Genomic DNA, 23,816 nt, shown 5'->3' with positions numbered 1-23,816 from the left:
TTATTTCTTTGTAGCTTTATCGCAGCATCCTCTTCCTGAGGATCCAGATGGCTCAGGTCTATGCTTATGATTTCATAACTCATGGATTTGTCCGGATTCATAGACACAATAAAAAGAGTTCATTTCCCTGTCTATTAATGATCCTGACAAGTCAGATTTTGAAAATGCAATCCGTTGAATCACTAAATGTTCTTGTTCAGCTTTTAAAAGATATCTGCCCTTTGTCAGAGATTGGGGCAAGTGTGAACAGCACCCAATTTGCTAAGTCTGAACCGTGCCATTACTCAGTAGTACAGAAAAGTCCTATGCTTGATCCAGAACGCTATCGCCTCTAAGGGAGTGCACGGGGTTCCTGAACCATGAGGGGTGAGGAAAAATCCCTTAGTTGCACTTATATGTGGAGGCCAGAAGACAATCTCTAGTGTCATGCCTCAGGTTCTACTTAACTTTCTCTTTCCCCTGAGGTACCATCTCTCGCCAGCCTGGAATTAGCCTACTAGGTGAGGCTGTCTGACCAGTGAGTCTCAGGGATAGATACCACCTTGCCAGCTATGGGGTTACAGATGGATGAGTGTGTGTGTGTGTGTGTGTGTGTGTGTGTGTGTGCGCGCGTGCACGTGCGTGCGTGCATGTGTGTGTGTGCGCGCGCGTGCATGTGTGTGCGTGCGCGTGCATGTGTGTGTGTGCGTGCGTGCGTGTGTGTGCGCGCGCGTGCACGTGCGTGCGTGCATGTGTGTGTGTGTGTGCGCGCGCGTGCACGTGCGTGTGTGTGTGTGTGTGTGTGTGTGTGTGTGTGTGTATGTGTTCAACGTGGGTTTTCAACCTTAAACTCAGGTCTTGGCACTAGCGAGAAAAACAGTTTAGTGACTGAACTATCTCCCTGGTTGAAATGATAATATTAAAATTGATTTGGAAAATGTGTTATCTGTGATTGGTCCAGGACCAGTGACAGGAGAAGGGAAATATTTGGAAATCGAATCTAGATCTTATTTTATTAAAAGCATCTGAGTTGCCACCAGCTTGTTATGGACTGAAGATTTGTGCCTCCCAAGTTCATGCACTGAAAGTGAGGTTTAAGTAGGAAACATGCGCCCCCCCCCCCCGATTTGTACTTTGAATGCTCAGTCCTGGGCACTGTTTTGAAGGTTTTGGATCTTTTGAGAGGTGGGGCCTGGCTGCAGGAAGTAGGTCATCCGCCTTTGAAGGTTGAATCTACTTTTAGTTCTGACTTGCTTTTCCTTCTGTCTGTCTGCCACAGTGAGAATAGCTTGGCCCTTGTGTCCCCTCGGCGCTGCTCCTCCAAGGTGTCCTCCAGCACGATGGACGGAAAGCGAGAGCCAGCCAATACTTCCTCCGTTCTTCTGTTCGGATTTGGTCCTGGAGGCTCTAACCTGTGGCTCTCACGAAGAGAAGCTCTCGGGAATGGGCCTGTCACCCTCATCTGAGCTCCCAGTACACTCTGGGAACTATGGTGACACCAGGCCTGGAAGAAGGGGATCCTGCCCCTGCGGCTCCTGGTCTTGCACTTCCAACTTTCAGGATGGTGAGAAATAAGTTCTTGTTGTTGGAGCCCTACAATCCCAATACTTCTACACCAGCCTAAATTAAACCACAGTTCAAAGGAAAACCCTATGGTGGTAGAGTTTGGCGGGGGAATATGCTCTAAATTCCATCCCATTGCATTTCCAGCTTGCGTGGCCCAGTTTGAACTGGACTAAACAGGTATCTCTAGAATGCTTCTGGCTAAATCCTGTTATGCAAAAAGAAGATACCTTGAGGGAATATCTTGCAACCCTGGGGTTAAGGACTTGGTTCTGGGGGCTAGTGGTCACAAAGGACCCACCCCCAGGTGCTTAAAACTACCTGTAACTGCAGCTTCAGTGAGATCCAATTCCCCCTAGATTCCAAAGAAACTTGACTTATGTGCACATACCTGCCCTACACATGGTTAAAAATCATATAAAATAAGCTTAAAAAGAGAACTTATTTTAATTTTTCTGGATGTAAACAAAAATAACCACTTATTGAACTCACAAGGTAACTTGTGCCTCTGTTCAAGAAAGCAAGCCACTAGCTTCCGTGTTCTCTCTGGTAGCCCAGATAACACGTGAAAGCTATGAACGCATAGGAACCTTGGCGTTCTGTCAACCAAGCTTTATTCTGAAAACCTTTTCACAGTGTCTGCTAGGTAGGTAAGACTTTGTGGTACTTCTGATAAATTCCAGGGAATGAGGAGCTTCTAAAACCCGTTCTGACATCTTAGTTAGTTCAAGGCAACATTTCCTGGTAGGAAAACTAGAAAACAGATCACTGTACTGCCCAAATTTATAGTATTTCTGTCAATTCGACGGGTCAGTTTCAGGTGACTTCAGGAAGCTGACTTCCAGAGGGCAGCAGGAACCGAGCATGTCCCGTAGGTGACGTGGTCCTTATTGGTCACACACTCAAGACTACCCAGAGGGACAAAGGGGTAGAGGACAGGCTTGGGACTAGGGCTGCTCCACAGAAAGAGCCTATGGCTTAGTAGGGGATGTGAGCGAGTAGCAAAGACAAGGGTAATTGGCTATAAGTGTGTGTGTGTGTGTGTGTGTGTGTGTGTGTGTGTGTGTGTGTGTGAGAGAGAGAGAGAGAGAGAGAGAGCATGAATACATACATATTCCTGGAACGGCCAAAGGCAGAGTAAGCAATGACATCACAGACCACAGTTAGGCTGAACTGGTGCCCAAAGTACACCTGCAACTTCTGTACCCACAGTGCCAGTCAGCAAAGCACTTCCCATCTCTCCACCAGCGAGAATCAAACGCCTTGCTCCTCTGTAGTCTCAGATGAAGATACCAGGACCAGAGACTCGTGGAATCAGAAGGGATGGCTGAACCCCTTCAGTCCGACATGTTCTCGAGATGTAAACTATGCAACCTGCAGGTGACTTCAGGAATCCGAGGTCCAGGCTGCCATTTGCTTCCCAGCCTTCATTTCCTAAGACTTTTCACCCATCTGTCCACTTGCAGTGCCTTTAATGTTAGCGCATTTGCCCACCCTACAGAAATGACTCTGGATCCTTCTTCTCACTGAGAGACCCCCATCCCCGGTAGGGGCACTAGTAGCTGTGAGCATCACAGATATGCTGGAGCTGTACTGGCAATCTGAAGGCTCCATGATTCACCCCTGTGAGTCATGCTGTTCCCGCCCCATCATTCCCCACATCTGGGATCTACTTTCATGATTTTTATCTGGTTTTCCGCTAACCCTTCCTATGGTTTTGACTAATTCAGACATGATACTGTATTCTCGATCCACCCGAAATGGTAACATGGCTTCCAGGGCCAAATCATAAATAAAACCTGAGAAATAAAATCAGAAACAAATGCACGCAAGGATGTGTTCTGTTATATTGTTGCTAACACTGGTTTCTTAAAGCTGTTTTCTTACATGTCTATCTGAAGCTTTGGAGTTTTTTGCTTTCTTTTTTTCTTTTTTTTCTTTTTTTTTTTTTTTTGCATTCTGGTCACTTGCGCTCCCAGTTGGGGTGAGAGGAAAGCTTCGGACTTCTACCATTTTCTAGAAACCGGTATTTACAAAGCTGAAGAAATAAATTGTGGTCTTTGGCCGAGAACAATCCCCGCTGTCAACTGCTCTCTTCTGTGAAGAGTCACTTTATGCTGTCATTCAGCAGAATACGGAGATTTCATCTAAAAATTGAAAATGGAAAATGATTGTTAAGGAAGCTATTTTGCAAATAAATCAGTTTTGAGGGAGCGAATACTCTTTTGTCTACTGAACAATCTGTAATCTTTCTACCAGTTAACTAAGAATTCATTAGAGTCATTGGGTCTGATCAGTCTGAAAGAAGAGTAATTCGAGTAGATTAAAAACTGTGTTAAGAAGTCTACTCACGGGGCAGGCAGAGTAGCTCCCTGGGTTAAAGCACTCGCACCGAAAGCCCGAGTTCAACACAGAAACACACACGATAATTACAAACCCCAAATCCATTCATCACAAGAAACATAGTAATATTAATTATTATCTAAATAATTAAAACCTAAAAAAAGGTACAGAATGTAGCAAAAGTTCAGTTGGATCTAAATAACTTGGTATGTTCAGGATATCCAACACTGGGCTAAGCCATGCAGGGCAAGCAAGGACTGTCCTTTGGAATTCTTAAAGAATACCATTTGACTTCTAGCCAGGTAGCAGCTTCCTGCGCATCCAGATCCCTGCAAGGTTTCTCTCTGATGTATTCATATTTGGTAAATTGGGAGTGGTGAACCCTTTGACAACATTGGGGGATGGAAACAAATAGAAAACATCCCAAGTAATGTTATAAATGGGGACACAGTTCTTAAAAAATATTTATGTTCGAGCTGGAGAGATGGCTCAGTGGTTAAGAGCACTGGCTGCTCAAGAGGCCCTGGGTTCAATTCCCAGCACCCACATGGCAGCTCACAACTGTCTGTTACTCCAGTTTCAGGGGATCCAACACCTTCACACCAATGCACGTAAAATAAAGTTAAATAAGTTATTTAAAAAAATACTTATGCTTCGATTGTTCTTCGTGTTCTAGGGCCACAGAGACAGGCTGTGCAACAACCAAGAGAAACTGGAACTCGTGGTTCTCAAGGTAACTGCCAAAGGAGACTTACAGATCTTGGCTGCACCAGGGAGAGAAGTGTAGGCATATTTGGCCCTCTGGTTTTGTGGCAAACACCGGAAGGCAGTTCTCGCAAGCGCCAGTATTTAGCAACTTGCATGCCACCTAAGCAGCACCATCTGTTTCAGGCTCTTGAATTTGTGCTTGCAACCGCGCTTTCTCCTTGCCCAGGCGGTGCCGCAACCCCCTGCGATTCACTTGGCACCTTTGTTTCATTGCCAACACCCCAGACCATTGAGAGACGGGAGGACTTACTGCGGTTTCAATCGTGGCGGGGCTCAGGTTTTCTCTCAGCACAGCATAGACACTCGGGGACATGGGGAGAAGGTCTGAAGGAGACTGGGGTTCCGTGGAATCACTCCGGCTTAAAGAGATAACAGGAGAATATTACAAGGATTATAACATAATAGCTCATGGTAGCCTGCTGTGTCCGGGACTCATCTAACACTTCATCTCTTTGTGACAATAAGCTTGCCTGCTTCATCATTTCCTATCAGAGCATTCAATCTGCTAGGCAATACATGGCATATAAAAACACCGCTTTATAATTCCGGCCTTAATAGGCGGGAGAGTGTGCCCTGAAGACTCGCTTTATGCGTTCAAAGAAATGAGACATAAAATGCTTTATTGGGCATTAAAAATGCTTTATCTTCAGTTATATGTACTCCGATCTGCCCTTAAATCTTTTAGGAAAAGCCTTTTGAAAAAAAATAAATCAATTCAACAATAAATATTTTACACGTGACTAACGTTACTCACATGGTTGAAATGGGGATAAAAACCGAAGGGACATAACCTTTGTCTCCCCGTTCTGTTGGTCTCGAAACTGAAAAAGAAAAAGGCACAATGTTGGGAAAGAAATGTTAACGTTATTGATAAAGTTGGAAATCAAACATCTGGGAAAATGTCTAATAAATAACACGTTTGTCTTGTAATTCACAAAACAGCCACACAGGTGAACTTGAAATGCATTAGGCAAACAACAAAGCCCTTGGCAGGCTGATACGACTTCATATATTAACGACTCTAAAATGTCTTGAGGATAGTTGAGATGGCTTGACTGTCTGCCCTTTAAGAGTGGCAGTAATATCCAATTCATTTGCCATAGTGAGGTTGTCAGTCTATGGGGCGCCTGGGGAATAGTTAAAATGTGGAGCCTGACGAAGGGAACTCGTTAGGTGTGTGCTTTATAAGGAATATTGAGACGCCAGCCTCTTTCTTCTCTGCGTCTTGGTCTCATGGCAGGCCTACCAAAAGGTGACGGAATTAACCTCCAGAGACTGGCACCTTCCAAACTGTAAGCCCAACAAACTTTAGTCTTTGGCTGACACACGTAGGAACAGAATTCTTTTCATTAAAACACCGGTCATAAACTTATTACTACACAGAGGTTTTGAAGCATGGACATCAGCTTGCCTAGAACTAACATTACACCGTGATAAACACATAGTACTGGTAACGGGCAAACCTTGGTCTTCCCAGGTGCACCATGCCAATCGAATGCCAGTATGGTCTCCCAGCTTTAATTATTATGCTATTTCACTACAGCTGAGGAGCCTTAGAGACAACAGGCTGTTATCCCTTGGTACCTGTAGGGGACTGGGCTCTAGGAACCCTGACAGTCACTCAGTCTACTGTGCTTCAATCCTGTGTGTACAATCGTGCTGCGTTTGCTTTGGACCTAAGCACCCCTTTCTGTAAGCTTTACATCCGTTTCCAGGTTGCCTACAATACTGCCTCAGCATAGACACTGTTTTAAGAGCTCTCAGCCTATACTGCTTATAGAAGAAAGACAAGAAAAGGTCTACATCTTCAATGCCGTTGCAATCTCGAAAACCTCTTTTTGGTGTCTGGTGGGCTGAATAAGATGTGGAAACTAGGAAGAGAGAGCCCAACTGTACATTCATGAGAGAGAACAGGGAGCCCCTTACCCCAGACAGTCAATTTTATCATTTTTCTTTGATGTATTCAATATTGTTGGATGTCTATTGGGATAGTTGCTCTTCTAGAGTTTTAGGACACATAGGAGAGTCTGGCGAGGCAGGAGAGTGGAGCAGGGAGCCCCATGTCTCTTCTTACATAAAGAATAAACACTCCGAGTAAGGATGAGAGTGAGGCCGGATGGGGTATATGATTCAGGGCTGGATTATTTGTCCAGCATTCGTCAGAGCCTGAGTTCCATCCCTAGCCTCTCTCTGTCTCTTACACACACACACACACACACACACACACAGACACACACACACACACACACACACAGAGAGAGAGAGAGAGAGAGAGAGAGAGAGAGAGAGAGATCACAGTAGAGTGAAAAACTTAACTCTTCGCTCTCAAAGTTTCTTTGCAAAATGGACTGCTGCATTTTCCCGAAAGCTTTGCAGCCATCAGCTCCCTTCCCTGAGCCACAGGCATGCAGCCATCAGCACTCCCGTGGAGTGGCGTTACATTTTTATTTTTAATAATTAAAGCTTCCCTGAAGTTCAGAGAGCAAAACAACCTCACTGGCCAGTCTTACAGACCAGGTCGCAATAACACACACCTTTAATGCCAGTGGTCATACTGGTTGGCCATAGAAACCAGGTCATGCGTGCCTTTAATCCCAGTGGTGCATTCTTTTAATCCCAGCACTAGAGAAGAAAATAAAACGGGAGGAGACAGCTCTCAGTCAGTCTCATTCTGAGATTCCTGGAGGCAGGATCGCCATTTCGGACTGAGGTCTAGGTCTAGGTAAGAGCCAGTGGCTGGCAGTTTTGCTTTTCGGATGTTCAGGCTGAACCCCAATTTCTCTCTCTGAGTTTTTATGACTAGTACTTCACTCCTGTTTTAAGGGGGACGAACTCCAGGCTCTACAAAGAGCTGGTTTGGCCGTGGTGAAGTCTGTTGTAGCCATGAAGGTTACTCTACTAACCACGGATATGGCAATTCATTACCCCCATTGGACCTGGGACATTACAACATCAAAGTAATAAAAAAGAAGAACTTCCTTCACGTTTCTCTGTTATGTCATCATTTCCCAAAATCTCATGAGAAAAGTAAACACAGACCTTCGCAAGGCTGGGAGCTGTAGTGTTTGCCAAAGGCTTTGTCTTTGGGAATGTCAGGGTAGAGGTACTTGAGAGGGTTCTCGGGGATGTTCTCGGTCATGATGACCTTGTAGTCTCGCAGGATGTCAGCGAAGGGCAGAGCTGACAGCCGCCCTTTGTTGTAGGGTTCCACAGAGTGGAACCTCACTTCTCCTGAAAAGCACAGAAACCGGGATATTCAGGTTCTCCACGGTCATTCCTCGACCCGCATTATCTCCATAGCTAAAAGGTCTGGCCTTCTGGAGTCCCATCAGTGTAGGCCGTACACGCGATAAAGGGCGCAACACAGGCTTTCAGAATTCACAGGTACCCGGTTACAGGCCAAGCGGACCAATTCCTATTCAAGCCGTGAGGGAGTGCCATGGCGTACCGTTTTCAGAGTGGTCCACCCAGGTGAAGGTGATCCCTCCAAGATGGCTCTCACTGAATCTTAACAAGAATGTCCCGGGCATTTTATCCTTGAGCAGAAGTCGTTCCTTCTCTTTGCTTACAAAGCCCATGATGTACCTAAAATTAGAGCAAGGGGCAAGGCATGGTCTCATCTGATTGTCGTTACTGCTCCACTGATTGCATTCATCAAGAATAGGCCTAACACAAACAACTGTACCCAACTCTGCATTACACAACACATGCATATTATACAATACATGCATGTAGTATAGAGGCACAATGTATTATTATAGGTTATTCTCTGAAGAAACCACAACACACTTTAACACCTAAACACACTTTAAAAAAGAAATGGGAAAAAATTAATTAACTAATTAATTAATTTTTTTTTTTGAGACAGGTTTTCGCTGTAGCTTTAGAGCCTGTCCTGGAACTAGCTCTTGTAGACCAGGCTGGCCCGGAACTCACAGAGATCCTCCTGCCTCTGCCTCCTGAATGCTGGATTAAAGGCGTGTGCCACCACTGCCCAGCATGGAAACAAGATAATTAAAGCAGAAAAAAAGTACTCCTAAGAAAAACAGAGCCCATGAACTCACCCATCAATCCACAGGGGGAGAATGTGCTTTTTAATCAGGTCCAATATTGCTTCCAACCAGGTCCAGAAGGTAAACGGTTTGCCAGGCAAATGTTCCTGTCAGGAAGAAGGTGCAAGCATGGACAAGGCCGGTGACTTAAGCTGCACCCTGATAGAACCCACCCTAACTTTTGAGCAGAGCAGGACCTTCTGTTAGGATCACCCTCATCCGGGAACTCCTCCAAAGCATCAGCAACGGCACGGAGCTGGAGCCGCAGCAAGCAGCGCCATGACAAAGAGCTTCCTAAGCAACACCTCCCACCCCAGTTTGTACCTTGCAGAACTTGGCCCAGCTGAGGTGACCGTCGCTGTAGTTAGACTGGACTAAAATGAAGGAAAAAAAATAAACAGAAAAATTTAACGAGAGTGGGACTCTCCATTCTGTGCCTGGCCTAGTTTCTCACCCTCCTTCATCGTAAGCATTTCACAAGGACTTGCAATGGAGATGTACGTAAAATAAATGGGAGTGCAATCCCTGTGAGTGCAGTGCCTGGTGAGAGGTTTGGTATCTAACAGCTTTGTGAGGGAGGAGCCAACACCAGCTTTAGGACGCTCCAGGAATGGGGGATAAGCTGGCAGACAGCAACTCCAGGGAAGCCACCCCAGGGAGGAAGGACAGTGGAACACAAGGGGCTGTGGGGACAGCGTAACATTGACTGGGGACATTAGAAGCAGCCTAAGGGTGGTGACTTGCCCACTAAAATGAAAACAATAAGCTTGGAAATCATAGGTAGCAAGCAGCCAACAACTATTTTGATCTAGAACACTATTAATACTATCTAAATTCTATGAAAACTCCATTCCTGTGGATAATTTGCTGAAGAGCCTAAGACTACAGTTGCAAGCCACGCTAATCTATACTATTGCTAGTAACGTACTAATATACTTAAAAGCATTAGCTACTCATTAACAAAAATTTGCCAAAATCTACCATTCATATTTGCTGTTTATGAATTCAAGATTAAAAAAAAATTGTATTTGGTAAGTGTTTATACTGTCCAAAGGACCTGATGTATCTGAATGCCAACTGATGAGCCAATGGGTGTGTGTGGCAAGCGAGCCAGCATCCTACGAGCCATTCTGCTGCCCCGTGTTCTGTGCAGACCAAACCTTGGTACCAGTTCAACTGGAAACACATCCAGACTCAGTGTGAGCTCTCCCTGGTGCTGAGGGCTCTTGCTTATCAAAATTCAGGTGTCCATAAGAAATCTGGGTAAAGCTCTGACTGCAGTTAGTACAGAAAGGGCTGCTGACGACATCTGTACGGTCTAGACACAGAAGCTTCCGTCACGTGAGGAATTCGGTCATTCTTGGTGTCTTTGACTTTCTGTTCCATTTCCCGTACTTGGCCCAGCCAGTTCTAGTTAGTTAATGGCAACGTGAACGCTTCACAGCCTAGTCAGAGGAAGTGGCTTAAGGACTCCTGAGAACCAGAGGGTGAATGGAAGGGACTGGCTGCAGAGGAGCTCTGGCCCGGCTCACAGCGGGGCGCTGCTGCCTCCTAGCTGCGGAGTGAGGCTGCGACCTCTGAGCCCCAGCCTCCTCAAATCAGTACAATAAATATCGTTAGCCCCCGAGGAACACTGTGGGGATTAAAAGGAGAAAAACACTTGGGCCTGTCCCTGACGATATCCAGTAGGCATTCAGTAAAGCGTGACAATCGCCGGAACTCTCAGCGGTAGTAGCATGACTGCTTGCAAACCCTCCCTGCCCGTCTGCCCTCACCTGTGAGCTTCTCCGCCAGCATGTTGAGCTGGTCTGAATTAAGGCCACGGCCGACATAGGATGAAAACTGCCAGCTCATCACTTCCAGGAGTTGAGTCAGCGTGACAGACGGAGGATTATTGAAGAAAACCAAGTTCTGAAATAGAGTCACGGTGACGATATCCGTTAGTTGCATGGGGGAACACCACCATTGAGTACATCGCTGCCCTGATTTAAAGTCGGGGGTCAAGCGAAGTCAACAACACAGATTGTTAAGAGCGAGCTTTTCCGTGCCTGTGTTCCTTAAGATAATACAACTTGGGGATCCATCTTTGCTGATGGAATCACTTGCCATCTCCCAACGTTCTCAGAACGACCAACTCAACCAGCAATCGGCTTATACAGGTAGTTGTAACCATACAGATAGCCTTCCCCGAAATGCTATTCCCTATAGACATGTTCAATTTGCTCATCATGAAAGAGGGTACCGCATCCAGCAAAGATCACAAGACGGGAAGAAGAGGAGGAAAGTGGTAGGATTTTGGGGGACACTATTCTCTCTTTGAGAAGGGCATTGGAGGATGGCCAGGGAGGACAGGCTAATGAAGGCATAGAGCTCAGAGTCTGAAGGGAGACTGAGTTAATAAGTCAGCCTCAGCTGCTTGGTCTGGCTTCATGAGGAGGCTGTGACCTCGGTGTCCAGATAATCACACTGAAGCCCAGTTGTTCTGGAAAGGGTGCATATGGCGGCCTCTGTGGCTTCCTAGCTGATGTTGTTAAGGACAAAGTGTGGTGCTGCCCTGAAGCTGGAGGACGGAGGCACCCCACTTTCCTCCCATGCCCCGTAGTTGGAAGAGATGAGCAGACACATAGCTCTTAAAGGAAAGAGTCATATAGTGCCAACGGCTATTTTTGGCCTTAAAGACCAGAGAATTGGCCGGTGGACTCTTTGACCCAAGAGGGATCTTAGCCCCCGGCAGCTCCTTCTTTGCAGTTGGTCTGCTTCAGATGCCTGGGCATCTGGGGATGAGGGTGGGGATGAGGGTGATGCAGCTAAGCCATTGATCTGTCTCAGGTGCCTGGGCATCTGGGGATGAGGGTGGGGATGAGGGTGATGCGGCTAAGCCATTGATCTGTCTCAGATGCCCGGGCATCTGGGGATGAGGGTGGGGATGAGGGTGGGGATGAGGGTGGGGATGAGGGTGGGGATGAGGGTGGGGATGAGGGTGATGCAGCTAAGCCATTGATCTGTCTCAGATGCCCGGGCATCTGGGGATGAGGGTGAATAGGACTGAGCTGTTTTCTGCATGGTTCCCTTTTAGGAATATTGCATTAAAGGGAAAAGGCACTGAAAGCTTCCCTATTTAGTGATCATTTCTTACACAGTCACCTAGGGGAAAGAAGTCTTCTAGCAGAAACGGGTTTGAATAAAGAAGGAAGGATTTATTTGAACTGCTTCTTCTGGAACTAAACACTTGGCAACACAACACACAGTCTGGAGTTTTGTTTTCTCTGTCTTAAGAACAGAACAAGAGGGAGTGTGAAATAATTTTTTTCCCCATTCCCTAGTTTTCATTAAAAACCATCTATATCCTGGCACTAAAGTCCATTTTGGGCAAGTGCCTCAAAGAACCACCAGATGGCACTAAAGTCCAGCCTAAACCTAGCAAGGTTCACATCTATACCTAAACAACATTTGTTCTGTCAGAGCTCAGGCAAGATTGACAGATATCCTGGCTACTTATTTGGAAACTAATTCTGTGCCTTTCTAGAAGAGGCCAAGGACAGGTGCCCAGAGGTTAAGGTAGTCAGATAGCAAGTTCTGACAGCATTTAGACAATTCTGGAGCCAGATGTTTCCCGGTAGAACCAGGACAGCCTTCGAATCCACAGTCTTGGGACTGGTTAGAGTTCAGAAATAGCCAGAGCTCTCGGAGTCTGTAAGTCTGTAAGAACACACGACCTCCTCCCCTTCGTTAGTATCATTCATTAGGAGGCAAGATCTTGCTACGTAGCCCGGGTTTGACTCGGATTGGCCTCAGATCACAGTCTTCCTGCCTGAGTCCTTCAAGGGCTTGGATTCTAGATGTGTGCTCCCCTGCTCAGTTCGAGCAGGACGCCTTAAGCATGGCCTAACAGGGCTTACACACAGTTGAGAGGAAATGTTAAACAGGATGAGAAGCGGAGAGACAGGGATAGGGACCTTACCTGGCAGTCGTTGGTTGACACATTGTACCAGATGATGGATGCCCAGGCATTGGGCAGCTGGCTGACGTTAGAAATCATCACCACAGGTAACGAGCTGGTCTAGTGAGAAAAAAAAAAGAAGTTATTACAGGTAGTCTAAACTTGCATTGCTGCTACTCTTGGCCTTCTCTTCTAGAAGGCCATTTCAAGTTAACAGCCCCCGTCTTCCCATCCTGGTACCCAGGCGCCATGTGAAGAACTTCTGAGCACACACAAGCTGGAGTGCAGGAAGAAAAGGAACAGGAACCCTTTCTGAGCGCCCGACACTAGCAAGCAGGCAGTTTCCTCACTATCTTCCCTGACACTGAGAAATGACGGTACTTCCTCATGCCACACAACGCCCCAAACACAACCCAAGTGGTTTTGGTGAAGATTTAGTCATCATCATCCTTTTAAGCTGTGCTAAAGAATTTGATCTGGAAGTTACTTTGGGAATGAGCCACTATGATCCGATCATGACTTGGTGCCTAATTAAAGTCTATGGAAGTAGGAGTTTTGTTTAATGCTAGAGAGGTGCACCATGGGAGTTGGAGCTGCCCCGCCTGCTTCTAAAGAACAGTTAGTACTATCGTCAACATGGTTTTCTTTCTTTTTTGTTTATTTAATTATTTATATTTGTTTATTTATTATGTATACAGCATTCTGCCTGCATGTATGCCTGAAGGCCAGAAGAGGGCACTGGAATACATTACAGATGTGTCGTGAGCCATCACGTGGTTACTGGGAATAGAACTCAGAACTTCTGGAAGACCAGTCAGTGCTCTTAACCTCTGAGCCATCTCTCCAGCCCGTCAATCCGGTTTTCTGTGGTACCAAGTAGCCAGGCTTTCACAGACTAGCCTGGGAGGCTAATCACGGAACAGCCGTCCCTTCCTAATAGACACAAAATTCCTGTGGCTAGAAATACCCAGGAGCTGAGGAACCAGGCAGCTTATGGAGGCTTAGGGGAAAGATGTGGAGAATTTTACACACATTTGAATGCTTCAGACAAAGAGGAAAAGGCAGAATCTAAAACAACACACTCAAGCTACCTGAGATGAAGTGCCAATGGCTACACTGGCTTGTCTATTCAACATATATGGGGGCTTTAGCATGGGCTAGGAATTGTGTACAGGCAATGGTGGACATGCAACTCATGGTGCCCTGACTTTAAAGAGTTCATAATCAAGCAGGGCGGTGGTGGCGCACGCCTTTAATCCCAGCACTTGGGAGGCAGAGGCAGGCGGATCTCTGTGAGTTCGAGGCCAGCCTGGTCTACAAGAGCTAGTTCCAGGATAGGAACCAAAAGCTACGGAGAAACCCTGTCTCGAAAAATCAAAAAAAAAAAAAAAGAGTTCATAATCAATGCGTTCAGTTTAACCCTCTAAAGGCTTCTTTAGTCTTAAAGCTCAATGGCGGCTGTTAGATGATCATAAAATGACATACCCACCAACATCCCTACCACTTTTCTCTGCTCACCACAGCAGAGAACTTTCCAAGAAATTTTAATACATAGCTCACATTTTTGAAAATATATCACAATATGACACAGTCATATTGTTATTTCTCTGTATGGTTATTTCACTGTATGCTTTCTGTTGAATATTCATAATTCAGAAAATAATAAAAACGTGGATAACAAATTATTCCATATATTGACTAGTCATGACTTTTTTAAAATCATTTTTTATTTAACCAGCATGGCATCTTAACTTTTTAGTGGATATTTGACACAGTGTTTTTCTAAATAATACGTGAAGGACAAACAACAGCCTAGCACGATTGAGCTTCTTCTATAAATGCTGACTGGTGGCTGTGGAACTTACTAGTGAGGAGAGGCTTCTTGAGACACTTACCTCCAAGTCAATGGTGAGGCCATAGAGGCATATCTGGGTCTCAAAGGCTATGGAGTGTAACTCCTCCGTCACCATGTGGCAGCCCTATGGGGAAACAAAGGAATTCTTTCCTTACAAAGGCAGCTTTTCTGGTAGAGATATGAAAATTAACAAAGTAAATGTCATCAAAAAAATCCATATGATTGTTTTAAAATAAGGCAAAGTTAAAGAAATCTTCTTTTCCACAAACCATGACTTTGAGTTTCCAAAACGTGAAATTTAAAACTCGGGTATATTTTCAGTAGTTGAAATGCTAAGTTATTCCTTATTCTAATAAGCCACCCATTTATGGGTCTACAGAAAGACTTATAATCTCGTAATGCGTTGATTGGAAAAGATATTAAGATAGCTCTGGTTAAAGATGGCATGCGAGATACAGACATTTTCTTTGCTTTGCTTTAGAAACTTTAATAAGATTTCAGTAAAACTAAGTTGTCATTTAGATTCCCAGTGAGAGGCAGGGAAGTGTGGAAAAGTTGGAAGAGGTTCGAAGCGCCTAACTGCTCTGAGGTTGAAAAGGGGGCCCTAACAGGCGAGCGAAGAGCCCCCGGCCCATGCAGGGACGTCTACACCACCCCCTTGGCCTGCTCAAGCGACAAGAGCTTTTCTCTTCAGAGCGGAAGAGTCGGTGGAATTAGAAGACTTTGCATTCTGGGTAGAAGACAACGTGTGGGCAGTGGGGCACTGCCAAGTGAAGGGAGGAGGATTCTGTGCGAGCCTGGGCTGAAGTCTACTCCCTGTCTGCGCTTGACATCAGGAAATACACTCGGATGTGGACCAGACCAAAGGCAAGCTCACAGTATTACCTTCCAGGAGCTGCTCCCCAAGAAACAGCCAGCTCTCAAGAATTCATCCTTGATTCTGCAGACTCAGCAGAACATAGAGGGTTTCTAAGTGGGTTCTGTGGTCAGTTGTGAAACGCCACACTAATGATCATTAGACATTTGACAAAATCTCTCACATAAAACAGGGGTGTGAAACAAACAAACAAAAAAAACCCCAAGCCAACCAAACCTCTGAAGAAAATGCAAAAAGCAAACCATTTTGTAAAAAAGTAAAGACTGCATGCCAGGCTCAGTTTGCCCAACAATTAAATGACAAATGTCCCCATTGTAATGAGTGGATATTGCCACTGCTCAGTGCTAAGCAACCATAAAAAGGGTCCAAGGATGCCAGTTACAGAGGATAGACAAACCAAAAAAAAAAAAAAAAAAGTCACACTAACCCCCGACACTGTAAATTTCCAGGAACCAGAGATTAAATGGAAAGTCTAAGGGTCAAGAGTACAGGTATGAAGTACCACAATGGTTAAGAGCACCGACTGCTCTTCCAGAGGACCTGGGTTCAAGTCTTAACATAGCAGCTAACAACTGTCTATCATCCAAGATCTGACACCCTCACCCAGACATACATGCAGGCAAAGCACCGATGCACATAAAATACAAATAAATACATTGCTTTAGAAAACAGAGAGAATCAGAACATAAAATAACTAGAATACCATTTTTTTAATTATGAATAAAGTTATTTATAGTACAGTAGTCTATGCCTATTCAAATTAGCAGTCAAGTGTGCCCACCGAAAGCCTCCGGAAGCTGGTTCCTACAAACCTTCTTTCTGAAAACTGTTGCAAGAATTCCTCTAGTAAAATCAAAAGAAATAGCTAAGAAAGAGGAGGACATAGACCTAGCCAGAATAACGGGGAAGAGATCCTTAGCAGAGAAATCAAAAGAACTTTAACACAGAAAAGAAAATCAAACCAAACAAACCAAGTAATTATACAACAGAATTGGAAGGTGAACGGGGAGGATGGGAGGGAGAAATGACAGGCCCAAACCTCACTAATATGAGGATGGGGGATACAGCTAGCTATGGAAGAAAAGGAAAAGAGAAACACTCTGATCGCTATGTTGGACTGTAAATGAGGGATCGTCTCGTTCTGATGGAAAGGTTAGGGCGGCATGAGTGACAGGTCCTTAAATGAGGTAAGTAAAGACTCAAGGAAACCGGAAGCCGTGCAAGAACGGGAATGCAATCTTAGTTAGCAGTTTGACTCATGTTACGTTTTATATAATTGCAATTACTTTGTATAATATTATGAAGGTAGAGGGAAATTTATATGTATTGATACTCCCCATAAAAAGTCATAACTTAATCTTGTACTCAGAAACAATTTAGGTATTTCATAGGGAAAATTTAAAAATGAAAGAAATAAGAATTATATTCACAGCTCAACAATGAATTCAAGAGAGGGGTTTAGGTGGGATTGACTGGGAGAGAAATTGCCATTTTTTTCCCCTCTGACAGCACCCTACAGTACTTGACTATGCCTACAACCAGCAGAATTGCCATCGTTAGAAGCCTATTAGAAAAATGGGGTGTCTAGCTCAGACATTTTTAACAAGAACTACAGGTAGAATTTGGGAAGCAATTATTCTTGATGTGGTCCGTTAACATTTCATTTAGCCCCAAAAGGGACGTGGCCAGTTTTGTGAGAGAAAGCTCACAGCGTGCATAAAACAAGTCCGGGAACAAGTGAGAGAAACGGACTTGTCTAAACTTCAAAAGCCAGGTGAGATCAGAGGACAGGGCCACCCTGGGAGAAGTGGAGGAATAGCTCCAAGGGTCAACAGCAATTCTAAGCCCTTTGCATTCATTTTAAGATAGAAAATTAGCCAAACATGATGCGAATAAGAATTCCATGAAAGAATGTAAGAGCTGCTGATCACGTTAAAGGTAGGATGTGTTCATCTGAAGAAAGCACAGAGGGAAGACGGCCTCTCTTCCAAACTGTAAAGAAGAGAAAAACCTCCCCAACGATGAGGAAAGATGCTTATGCTGTACAAACACACCCACAGGATGACTGGGGAACCTAAATTTTATTGGACGTTCGCAAAGGGGTGGTCTTCATTTTTTTTAATCCAGTTCAATGTTAGATAAGCATGTGCAAATTATTTGAGAGGCCTCCTGCAAGCAGGCAATTGAAAGCCCAATGCTAGCATGTTTAAATATTTCATAACCATAAACCAAGTTAACAAACTGTTACAATACGGCCTAGCCTCCTACTTTGACATACAACCGTCACCTAACTTAACTGATCAATTAATTCAGCACCACAGTGCTGTTTACACTTGGAGGAGCAGGAAAAGCCCTGCCTCCCAGCCCGCCCACCCATTTTGGTAGGTAGCTCAATTCATATCCGTAAGCATGCATGTAATAGCTCATTATGGGTATTTTCCTCCTCTTTTTAAAAGTTGTGACACATGTGTTCAGCATCCAAATGTAGATCCTGGAATACACACACACACACACACACACACACACACACACGTATTTGGGAGGCAGCAGTGCTAGGGACATGGAGGGGTAGGAGGGAGAGGGGCAATGGATTTATTGTATTTTAATTTTAAAAAAGAGTAGAAGAAAGCAAGCTTCTACGACCAGAGCAATGACTGCCAGAATTGTCCATTAACTTTGAGGAAAATTTCATGCTTTAGGGTTTTGTTTCTTAAATCTGGATGGCAAGAACGCTTCTTGGTCATTCTAATCGATTTATGTTGCTTGCTTGAAATCCCCTGCTCTGTTAGGATACACATTGACACCAAAATATGGCAATGAGGCCAATATTCAATGCACAGGACTGAATAAAAAGCCTGACAGAGCGGCGCAGCATTAATTTCCAACACTTCCACGGCCATCAATCAAAGCCTTCATTGTTTCGTCAATGCAGTCCAAGCCAGACACTAGGCAGTTTCATGGTCCTGGGGTTGATGCCTCGGTCTGTCCTTATTGCTTTCGCTGCCGACTGTCCAGTAGCGCATCCTGGAAACCCAGATAATATGAACCAATGCTTAAATCCTCCAGGAAGAAGACATGCCTGTTTGTTCCTTTGTGTTTGCTTGTCTGATTGCTTGAGATGGGTGCCATGTGGCCTAGGCTGGCTTCCAACAGGGCCGTGAGCTGAGGAAGTAAGACCCTGAAGTCTTCTGCCGTTCCCGCTTTCTGACTTGGAGTATTGAGACTACAAGTGTGCACCCCAACTCCAGGTCTTTGCTTGTTTAATAAGCTAGCACCTACATAACGGCACAGGCAAAACTGCAGTGCTTAGGGAGACAATCCTTTTAACAAATATTTATTTATCACAAAATATTTATCTATCTTAAAAACAAAAAGAAAACTAAGAACTAGCTTGGATGCTGGCAAATAATGCGCGGAGAGCGCTAACTGTACATTCGCGGGAGAGCCCGTGAGCAGCGGAGCGCTAACGCAACAATCACAGGAGATCCCATGAGCGGAACGCTAACGGGACAATCACAGGAGAGCCCATGAATGGAGCGCTAAGGTACAGTCAGGGGACAGCCCATGAGCGGAACGCTAACGGGACAATCACAGGACAGCCCATGAGTGGAGCGCTAAGGTACAATCAGGGGACAGCCCATGAGCCAAGCGCTAACGGGACAATCACAGGACAGCCCACAGTCACAGACTCGTGTGAATGAAAGCATGCTCAGCATGTACGAACGATGAGGATACTGAACGGATGCTGTTGCCCTTAGAGGGGGCGGGGGTAGGGGAAGAGACTTCTGCCTTTCTTCTGTAAGGACCTGGGAGAAAGGTCATTTCCGGGGAATGCTTATTTCACGGGATAGAGAGCTAGCTTCAGAGTCTGGTCACTTGAGAGATGATGAGAATCATTTTATTTATTTACTTGGGGATTATTGCTTGCAAACAGATGGGGGTGTGCCCTGCATCCCATGAAAGAGGGCATGTCTCCAGCTAAGGATGTGACACGTGGGTGGGCAGAGAAGAACAAGGATCTACAGTTGTTTCAAGTCACTGCATGCGAGTTCCCCATACACGGAACCCTGGCTCTCCATAGAGAAGGCAGCACGGAGTCCTGATCTGTAAGAACCACGGCTGACCACGGCCCATTGCCACCCATAACTAACTGACACATCCTCCCAACTGGGTCCTGTCAAAAGAAGTGTAGGATAACATTAACCATATCTGGAGAAAAGGAAATTGAGAGGAAGAAAGTGGCTTGCCCAAGTTATCTCTCCCGTGAGAAGTGGAGCCCAAACCAAGGCGGTTTTCAAATTCCCCAGAGGCATAGCAGGGAGGCAAAGGGGAACCCAGCAGATAAAAGGTATGGGCATTTCCTAAGGAAGTTTTCTGCTAATTTCCTTCCAGTCTTGGCAAGGAGCCTCTGCTGATAGCTCCTGTTTCTGAACTAGCTAGCCAGCCATGTGTGAAGTGGGGTAGAAGGAGGAGGTCCTTCACCCTCCCAGAGACTGTTAGGATCCCAGAAAGATGCACCCCAGAAGGATGAGCAGACAGACTACCAGGGTTTAATGTTGGTCCCCGTCTTTAACTGCCTGTGCAAATGCTCGCTCTCCTAACTGGAAGGCGTATGCTATCCACCTAACAGCGTTAGCCCAAATACCCAGTTCGCAGTGTTCACCAGGAGGAACTGTTAAACCAATTCTCCGCAGGGTATGCACACTTGCTGCAGGTGTTCCTGGATAAGCAATGGTAACCTTCGAAGCTCGAGAATGAGGTCATGGGATCCTTGCTTCCTGTCTTCCTAAAACATGCCACTGCCATTGCTGGCCCTGTGGCTCTATGAACACCATCTCCTGCCTGCTATTCTACTTTCCCTCGCGTTCCTTTGGTCATTTCTACTTACTGACCCAACCCCCCTGGGCTGGATCATCTTTCTCCACGTATTTCCTAGCCGTCAACTGTTTCTTGAGCACCCATTGGAGCCTGTGACTTGTTCTAAATGTACCTCGGCGTCATACCAAGAGGCTGTCAGTAGGGGGAGCTCGAGGAATATCTCAAACAGCGGCCCTGATTTAGCAAACTTAAAAAAGAAACAAAGTCATTGTCTCTCTATGATTCTGTTATCAACTGGAAAACAAGAGGACAAAAATTCACAGCAATATAAGTAGACACGACTAACAAGACAGTGCTTGCGTCTTCTATAGAGGAGGATGTCTCTAAGGAAATTCCGGTACAGATTTTTGATTTCACGTTGATAAAGATGACAATGTTCCGCAGGAGTTGAGCGATTTAGAGGTATTCCCATTGGATCTGTTTTGCTTACGAAAAGCACAGAATAATTGTGTTTGGTTTGTTCAGATTCGCAAATAACAGCATTCAGGGACGCCACGCTGAATGAAATATCACAACTCTGTTCAAAATTCCACCGAGCTGGGTAACAGCAGTTCAGGGAACTTAGGAAACCCTTGGGTGGGGGGGGGGAGATTCCCCCTAACTTATTTGTTTTGCTCGGGCTCTCAAACTCAAAGGCTCTGGCCCTGCGGGTCACTGGGAGGAAAGGCCTGTTTGTGGCTCTGCTGTAGCAGTGTCTGTCCTTGAGGGGCCATGGTCTGTGGCGATTTCGAAGGGACAAGAGAGAGGATGAAACGCTCATAGAGGGATACGTGTGGATGTCAGGCCTGGGGCGCAGGATAGACCGCCACGCGGTGCGGGGTTTCTACAGCTCTTCCAGAGGACTCAGACGTCTGTGAGACTCATAACAGCTGTGATTTAAGAGCCCAGTGAGTGGATCTCTGCAAACCGGACAGTCAGACTCTTAATTGCTGGGCATCTGCACCGAGGGCTCGGGGTCACCTCAGAAGCATCTCTGGGCAGGGTGTATCAGGTGTCATGTCCTCTCAGGAGACAAAGAGTACCATATTTCTCCGTCGTATTATTCCAAAGGTGACAGTGGTCAGTCACCAGTAGGAATGTGGACTCGGACTTAGCTTTTCCATACACAAACATGAAGATAAAAAATAAAATGCCGAATTTTCCAGGCCAACTAAAAGATGGCCCTCACGGCCAGGACTCAGCCAGTCTGTTGGCTGGAATGTTTGTCCAGTTCACTTGGTGAAATGTGAACTTTACAGACCAGAGGAATTGATGCTACGCAATAGAAGAATTACTTTTCAGCTATGATTTTCATGAGATGGGGCATGATTTTTGACACCTGTTTCACATCTGGGGGAAAACAAAGGCTTTGAAGATAGTGTGCCGAGATGGAAGGCTAATTAAAGAAATTGTGACAACGATATAAAATATAATACAATGAAACAATTTAAACCGTGTCCTCCAAACGGCGAGCTGTTCACCATGTGTGGCCATGTCAATCAAAAGGTTATGATATGAAACAATGCCTGTGCCATAGTTTGTTTGTTTTTAAGACAGGGTTTCTCTGTGTATCCCTGGCTGTCCTGGAACTCACTCTGTAGACCAGGCTGGTCTTGAACTCAGAGATCTTGCCTTCGCCTCCCAAGTGCTGGGATTAAAGGCATGTGCCACCACTGCCTAGCTGACGTATTTTTGAGGCATAGAAGATTAGACTGGTGTACCCAGAAATTAATGTTTTCTCTGAAGGGTGGTATGATGTGTTATTTTAATTTTAGCCTCCAAGAAGCCCCATAATATCTGTAATGATCAAGCTTTATGTCTATAATCAGGGAAACATAAGGGAAAGATAGATATAAAATTAAGCAGTTTAAGAGCGTTGGGGACATGCTGTTATAGGACTGTTTCCCAGAAAAAAAATCCCCAAGAGTTCATATTTCCTACCTCATTTCCTTTACTTCCAGCACTGGACTTCATTTCCTTCGGTTGCTGTGTGAAAGAAAACAGCAGAGTTTAGATGGAGGATTGTTATCAGCTGGGTATCAAGCTGGCCACACCCTCTACAGTCAGCACGTTCACAGCCGTAGTTCCGTGAGAGAGAGAGAGAGAGAGAGAGAGAGCAATAACTCTTGTTCTCTTGCTCACTGAAAGCCCACATCTCTACCTAGGTCCAACAGGAGCTAGTAGAGAAACCTAAACGAAACCCCACCTCATCATATGTCTGTCTGTGCAGATGTCTTTCTGCTAACCAGTTTTGTGTTTTGGAAAGCGGACCCTTCGGGCTGGGGTGGTGGCATCCCATATACAGGCGGATGTTGGCTAAGTGTTAATAAACCAGACGAACAGCCGGTGGCAAGAAGGGCAATAGGGCCTTTGGAAATCTAAGAACTATTAGAGAGAAGCCGGGCGGTGGTGGCGCACACCTTTAATCCCAGCACTCGAGAGGCAGAGGCAGGCAGATTTCTGTGAGTTCGAGACCAGCCTGGTTTACAACAGCTAGTTCCAGGACAGGCTCCAAAACCACAGAGAAACCCTGTCTCGAAAAACAAAAAATAAAAGAAAAAGAAAAATTAAAAGAGCTATTAGAGAGAGAGAGAGAGAGAGAGAGAACAGGAAGAGAACTCTAGGTCAAGAGGAAGTGGTGAACAGGAGAAGCAGCAGCTGGGGCAGAGCTTTCTAGACAATGCCAAGGCAGACGGTAGGAGCAGCCCAAGTTGTCCTGAAATGAAAGTGCTTTCTGCCACACCTTATCGGGTGTCACTTCCTGGGGGACTTTAAAAAAATGAAAGCAGAACAGCTCTGCCTTTAACACAGATCTCTGCAGTTGTCACGGTCAGCCTTGGCCAGCCACCGCGAATGGCGGCCGTTCTGAATTACAGTTCTTCAGAAGTCACCGTCAGCGTTTCTGTTCCATGTCCTTTCCGCTGTCTGAACTTCTCAGTGCTGGCAGCTTATGTACCATATTGAGAAGAAAGTAAGACATTAGCTAAGAAACTTCTTACTGATGGCAGGGGATACATGAAGTAAGGAACTATGTAAAACAAGAAAATGATTATGGAAGGAACATACAGTAAGAAATGCTCATGGAAGGAGCCCAATACAATACTCTGAGTTACATAACCCGTTAGCAAAGCTTTGGGCGGTGTGTGTGTGGCTGGGTGGCGGGCAACGCCTGCGCCATCTTATTTGCTACTTACCAAATGTCTAAATTCTACTGAGAGACTCCCATTGGAGGCTTCCTCAATGGACATAGCTTTGACTTGAGTCCCGCAAAGCACAAATCTTCTATTGCTAGAGAGAAAAGTTTTTGCCTTTAAAAAAGGGTTTTGGGTCAACAAATACTTGGATAATTTTTACAAAAAAAAAAAATCTGCCAAGTAAATATCTTACCTCAGAGTTGAGACATTCCTGTAAAAGCAAGGAGAGCCTTTCAAGTGAGCTGGCTATTAGACCCGGGAAGGTATTTCTAGACTACCACCACTTTAAGTCACACTACAGGAAGCGCCATCTAAGTCTTCATAGTTAAGTAATGCTTGAACTTGAAAGCAAGTATTTGAAGTGGTAAGAAAAGTTAGAGAAATAGAT

At 45.3% G+C, this 23,816-nt stretch overlaps 1 protein-coding gene across 1 annotated transcript in view; it reads right to left on the bottom strand.

Moving 5' to 3' along the window:
• Nucleotides 1-3,497: 3,497 nt before the first annotated feature.
• Nucleotides 3,498-23,816, bottom strand: part of Stat4 (signal transducer and activator of transcription 4) — an 80,870-nt gene continuing 60,551 nt past the window's right edge. The window contains 13 exon segments of the mRNA XM_075955992.1: nucleotides 3,498-3,689; nucleotides 4,904-5,012; nucleotides 5,408-5,474; nucleotides 7,693-7,884; nucleotides 8,102-8,238; nucleotides 8,718-8,812; nucleotides 9,030-9,079; nucleotides 10,481-10,616; nucleotides 12,667-12,765; nucleotides 14,541-14,624; nucleotides 22,176-22,220; nucleotides 23,429-23,522; nucleotides 23,622-23,639. Of these exon segments, the coding sequence (XP_075812107.1) occupies nucleotides 3,663-3,689; nucleotides 4,904-5,012; nucleotides 5,408-5,474; nucleotides 7,693-7,884; nucleotides 8,102-8,238; nucleotides 8,718-8,812; nucleotides 9,030-9,079; nucleotides 10,481-10,616; nucleotides 12,667-12,765; nucleotides 14,541-14,624; nucleotides 22,176-22,220; nucleotides 23,429-23,522; nucleotides 23,622-23,639 (1,153 nt within the window). The 3' untranslated portion in view covers nucleotides 3,498-3,662.

Source organism: Microtus pennsylvanicus, chromosome 22 (genome assembly GCF_037038515.1).
Source record: "Microtus pennsylvanicus isolate mMicPen1 chromosome 22, mMicPen1.hap1, whole genome shotgun sequence".
Taxonomy (NCBI): domain Eukaryota; kingdom Metazoa; phylum Chordata; class Mammalia; order Rodentia; family Cricetidae; genus Microtus; species Microtus pennsylvanicus.
This window is presented reverse-complemented; position numbering and strand designations above follow the sequence as displayed.